Source organism: Eurytemora carolleeae, unplaced genomic scaffold, assembly GCF_000591075.1.
Source record: "Eurytemora carolleeae unplaced genomic scaffold, Eaff_2.0 scaffold785, whole genome shotgun sequence".
Lineage (NCBI taxonomy): Eukaryota > Metazoa > Arthropoda > Copepoda > Calanoida > Temoridae > Eurytemora > Eurytemora carolleeae.
In genome coordinates, this window is record NW_019396675.1 from 152,407 (window position 1) to 158,406 (window position 6,000).

General features: G+C 32.5%; 1 protein-coding gene across 1 annotated transcript in view; it reads left to right on the forward strand.

Annotated features, from left to right (window-relative positions):
* LOC111707235 (proteasome activator complex subunit 4B) overlaps positions 1-4,828 on the forward strand; it is a 31,273-nt gene extending 26,445 nt beyond the window's left edge. The window contains exons 29-34 of the mRNA XM_023480294.1: positions 41-127; positions 710-790; positions 1,174-1,478; positions 2,529-2,657; positions 3,429-3,494; positions 4,180-4,828. Coding sequence (XP_023336062.1) covers positions 41-127; positions 710-790; positions 1,174-1,242 — 237 coding nt within the window. The 3' untranslated portion in view covers positions 1,243-1,478; positions 2,529-2,657; positions 3,429-3,494; positions 4,180-4,828. The remainder of the gene's footprint in view (positions 1-40; positions 128-709; positions 791-1,173; positions 1,479-2,528; positions 2,658-3,428; positions 3,495-4,179) is intronic.
* The last annotated feature ends 1,172 nt before the right edge of the window (positions 4,829-6,000 follow it).

A 6,000-nucleotide genomic window follows, 5' to 3' on the forward strand; every position in this document is an offset into this window, starting at 1 on the left:
TATCTTATTTTTATTCTACATTGTTTCTAATTCTTTTCAGGTTGCCGTTTTTACAAACTTTCCGAAAGTTGTGGAGAACCCAGGTCATAGAGCAGAGGTTCAAAACCAGGTTCTTCATCTTCTCCAGGTACAGAGTAGAGGTTTATACCTACTCCAGGTACAGAATAGAGGTTCATACCTTCTCCAGGTACAGAGTAGGGGTTTAAACCTTCTCCAAGTACAGAGTAGAGGTTTAAACCTTATCCAGGTACAGAGCAGAAGTTTATACCTTCTCCATGTACAGAGCAGAGGTTTATACCTTTTCCAGGTACAGAACAGAGGTTTATACCTTATCCAGGTACAGAGTAGAGGTTTATACCTTATCCAGTTGTAGAGCTGAGGTTTATGCCTTATCCAGGTACAGAGCAGAGGTTTATTATACCTTCTCATAAACACTAGGATACAGAATAGAGGTTTATTATGTCGCCAGGTATACATAAACACTAAGGTACAGAGTAGTGGTTTATAACTAGGTGTTTTATCTTCTCCAGGACATAAACAACCACTTCAGGTTTATTTCTGGGTTCTACGGACATATATTTAAGCAAGCGTTCAAAACTGACATCAAGGGTTAAGTACGTAAACAATCATATATATATATTATAATTACTTCTGACACGGATAGTTTAAACGTTTGTTTACGTATCATGAATGTCGTCGTCCATTTCAGGATGAGAATCTTTCCGTGAGACAAATAGCTGGAAAAATTCTTGGAGGACTTCTTCACTCCGGGTTTATTGATCAGACAGAGGTAATATATCAATGATAATACCATAGTTTTATTCGGGTTCTATTTGGGGTTTATAATATCAATCTTCTGGGTTTACTTTACAATTAAGCAAGTTGATGAAACAGTGAACTGCTTTAAATATTTCTGTCAAGTCAGAAGACTGGGAAACTTAACAACCGGCCAACCAACTACAAATGATAAGATCCATAGCAACAGTTCTTGATAAAAAAGAAGAAAGACGACATCATACTAAAACTACGTTATTAAAGCTTGATGCGTATTAGTATATTATGCGTAGGAAGAAAGTGTTATAATCAAAATTATTGTTATAATATTAAAAGAAAAACCGTAGAATAATTATGATTATTCACCGAAAGGCGCAATAATTATTATACCTGGATTAGATTGACCGTCTGCTGGAGGATCTACGAGCTAGGATACGACCCAGGATGCAGAGGACAGGGAAAACATAAAACATAATTATCTATTATACCTGGATTAGATTGACCGTCTGCTGGAGGATCTACGAGCTAGGATACGACCCAGGATGCAGAGGACAGGGAAAACATAATAACATAATATACTAATATACCTGGATTAGATTGACCGTCTGCTGGAGGATCTACGAGCTAGGATACGACCCAGGATGCAGAGGACAGGGAAAAGGTTTAGAAAAGTGTCAACTATGGAAACTGAAGATAATTCAAAAGTAAGTTAAATATTTTTCCTAATTGAAAATTTTTGTGTAATTTTTTAACTTGATGTAAATAGATTTTGTTTTTTAATTGGACGATAATCTTCATTGATGTGTATTAACCTAAACCCTACTTTTTGATTCCCTTTGTAACTTCTGAAGAAATGTTTACCACTGTAATAGAAATAGTCTTAATCGTTACATTCTTGTTAATTCATTATATTTTTGGATATCTATTTTGTATATTGTATATTGTATATTGTATATTGTATATTGTGCATTGTATATTGTATATTGTATATTGTATATTGTATATTGTATATTGTATATTGTATATTTCATATTGCATATTGTATATTGCATATTATATATTGTATATTGTATATTGTATATTGTGCATTTTATATTGTATATTGTATATTGTATATTGTATATTGTATATTGTATATTGTATATTGTATATTGTATATTGTATATTGTATATTGTATATTGCATATTGACTATAGTCTATAGTCTATAGTCTATAGTCTATAGTCTATAGTCTATAGTCTATAGTCTATAGTCTATAGTCTATAGTCTATAGTCTATAGTCTATAGTCTATGGTCTATGGTCTATGGTCTATGGTCTATGGTCTATGGTCTATGGTCTATGGTCTATGGTCTATGGTCTATCGTCTATCGTCTATCGTCTTTAGTGTATAGTCTAAAGTCTATAGTGTATAGTCACATAGTGTATAGTGTATAGTGTATAATTAGTGTATTGTGTATTGTGTATAGTATATTGTATATTGTACAGGGTGAGCTTAATATATTTTTGTTTCTGTTTTCGCGGAAACCAAGGGAAAAAGTAAATAAGTTCAATCAACAAGGAAATTGTTTATGCCGCACAGTTCTTTGTATATAGTTATACGGGTTCGTATAGTAATGGCAGGAACACGAACTTAACCAGTAGATGGGTGGTCACAAAAAAAACCTCACAACCAATTTCCATACGCTACCATGGATTAATGGCTACTAGTTACTACAACTTCAGTCTACACTACTAATAAAATACTGTTCTTCAGGAAAAGATCATTCTCCATCATTCCGGTATACTCGGCCTTTGTTCCTTCGTAGAAGCGTTCCCCTACGAGGTTCCAAGCTTTGTTCCTCCGATCCTTATGGAACTATCCACTCATCTGAACGATTCACAGGTTACAATATACTAACACTTGTTTTGTTTTTGTATTTGAAGATTGGGATTGAGTTTAACATAGGCACTTTTTTGGTCGTTGGGAAAAACAAACTAATGCAATTTGTATAGGTGGATCTGTGTCAACCAATCATGATGTATTTTTTACTCATCTGGAAGCAATCGAAAATTTGATAAATATTGAGTTTCCAGGTGTTTCATGGCAAAGCAACTGGCTCATTTAAAACTTAATTTTTACAAAATTATTTGTATATCATAGTTTTTTTTGATATTTTATTTTTTGAATTTTGGTTTTTCTCAGATTATATATTCCATATGAAGTATGAGACACGTAAAACCTAGGATGATCATTTTAGGTACTTTTAAACTGTAGGTGTTATCAACTGTTTGAGAAGAAGTTTCTCTGCCTGAGTCTTTTGATCCTAAACTTACTAGTTTCTTAATTCAAATTAGAGCTAGGATGTATATGTATAGTATTCACCCGTCTACAAGCCGATGATGAAAATTATTTCTAGGGCTGACTATGAAAGTAGATCTAAAATCAACTACGATACGTTGTAGCATTTCCTACCGTTTATTCCATAGATATGAATATACAACATTTCAAAGGGCATTTTCACCAAATCATGTTTAAGACGACAATTTATAGGTATAAAATGGGACAAAATTATCACCAAATCATGTTTATGACGACAATTTATAGGTATAAGATGGGACAAAATGTCAAACTTGTATTTTCTAAAATGAAAAATCTTAAATCTTGATTGTTTAGCCTACACCAGCAACCATCAAGAAATGTCTTCAGGAGTTCAAGAGAACTCATCAGGATAACTGGCAGGTAAAGGGTTTCCCAACAAACATGAGAATGGATTGAACACTTTTTAATCATTCAATCAATAATCAATTACATAGAAGATCTCAAAATCTTCACTTAATGTTCATTATGACATCCTGTAGAGTGTTGATACTAGACAACTAACGATGTATTTTTTGATGTATTTAAAAGGCAGATATTTATATTGTATAAACTAGGCTTTTAAAAATATAAAATATAAAATATAAAATATAAAATAATAACAAAAAAAGTTTGCAGATATAAAAATATTTTTTCATGGATTTTCAAAATATTACAAAAATCTAAAATTTGTGGAGACAAATTTTGCTCTTTTGAAAAATTCCCTGGGGCCATGTGAAGTCCCACACGAAATTTGGGCCTGATCGGCTCAGCTGTTTTTACGTTTATCGGTTACGAACAAAGTATACTTTATACATATCAAGTTGTATGGTCTTCAAGTTTGTTTTTACTACAACATAAAAAATGTTGACTTGTTTAAAACATTCAGAGTAAACATTTTCCGCACTTTCGCAAGAGCAAGAGTCATTTTGTAGTTATAATGTTAGACTTTGTAGATTTTATTGGCTCGTCAGTTGATTCCCAAAACCCTTGAATGTTTAAGAGGATCGATTCCCAAATAACGTAAAATAAGATCATTTAATAAATTTGTAAGTTCTTGTTGTTTTAGGAGCATAAAACCAAGTTTACTGAAGATCAGCTTGTTGTGATGACAGATCTATTGGTATCCCAGAACTATTATGCTTAATAAAATAGAAGTGGTTTTCTTTTAACACCAGTCGAGCACAAAATGTTATGTATAAATCAATTTACAATCAAGTATTTTTCCTCTTTTTTTCAGAAAAAAAATATTCATTTATGATATTTTTATACGGTACAGTTTTATTGTACAAGAATATGATATTTTTTCACAGTTTTAAGTCCGAATAATTAGATGTGTTTTCCCAACGCTGCACTGTATGCTTGTAAGTCGCAAGGTTAAATTCAAATTTTGATGCTTATAATGATTATATGAAAAAAATTGTTAAATTCCAAATGACGATATTTAAATAATAATATTCTAACAACATGACATTATAATAGTTGGGTTCTTTTTATATTTATTCATTCATGTTTATGCTTACTCAAGCTTGATTTGATTTTTTTGTTTAAAATCCTAGTTTCCGGTTCATCTACTTTTATCCTTCCTTCCGTTCTTTTCATTTGTTTCCATATCCTTGTCCTTGTCTCACTCCTTCCCGTTCTGTACTTTCAACCTTCCCGTTTTTTCTCTCCCCCTCCCTTCTATAAATATATCAACTTGCACCCTTTCCAACGAAGAAGTAAATTCGAGCTAAATAACTCTTTTTTTCTCCCGTCCCGCATTTCTATCGTTTCCTTTCTACCGTATTCTACTCTCTTTCCTCCCATCCTTTACTCTGCTCACTCACGTCCCTTACTCTCCATCCACCCGTCTTTGGCTCTCCCCTCTTTTCTCCCGTCCTTGGCTCCCCTTCGGTCCTCACGTCCGACGTCTTGCACTCTTTTCCGGCAGTTTTGGCCCTGCTCCCTTACGTTATTTGCGTTTTATCTTTCCTGTCCTTTGCCCTCCCCTCTTTTTCCCTTTCTTCCTCTCCTTTTCCTCTTCTGTTTAAAATACTTTTGTTCCATACTATTTTGTTTTGTATGTAATTTAAATAATTATCCTCTCAGTGTAGAAACCAAATTAATTTCTTTTTTTTCTTCAATAAATTATTATTTTGATAAATTTATTTCTCATGTTTGTTTAGATTCTTAGTAAAGATGGTAATACAAGAAACGAAGTTAAATCCTTGTACATGGTAACTCGTGAAGGATTATGGATGAAAAAGATCTTTCAAACGTTCGTCCAAAATGCACAACAAAATACTGTTCCATAAGAAGGTTTGCAAAATTTGGCAAAGTATAAGGAACTCAAATGTTAAGAGAGAAACTTTAAAGTTAAAAAAAATGAACGGACTAAGGTCACGCCCACCACAGTTAATGTTGGATGTGAATCCAGTATTATGTTATTTTGATATTTAGGTAGAAGATTCCATTGCATAGCAGTATACAGCTAGATTTAGAGAACTTTTACAGTTTGGTAGAAAATACCCAGCTGGGATACATTATCAGAGAAATATTTCCAATAAAGAAAATATAATTTCGAGAAGTTTAGAGAAAACGTAATTTTAGGACTTCACTTCATAAACAAAACTAATATAAGAGAGAAGAACTAGAAATATTGTAATCCGAGCAGTACTAGAAACTTGTAAGATATTAATTACAGATACCTACCTATCAATAGAAGTATATGGCACACTAAAAGTGATCTTAAAGTTTGAATGTTGGTGACATTATATTAATAACCAAGTATGAATAAAAATGGTACCAGAGACGGGCAGCGTGTTTGTTAATGAAAGAAAAATGTTTAAAACTAACGATATCGTCTTTCAGAAAAATTAACGAACGATTTTGATCGTTTATAGATATT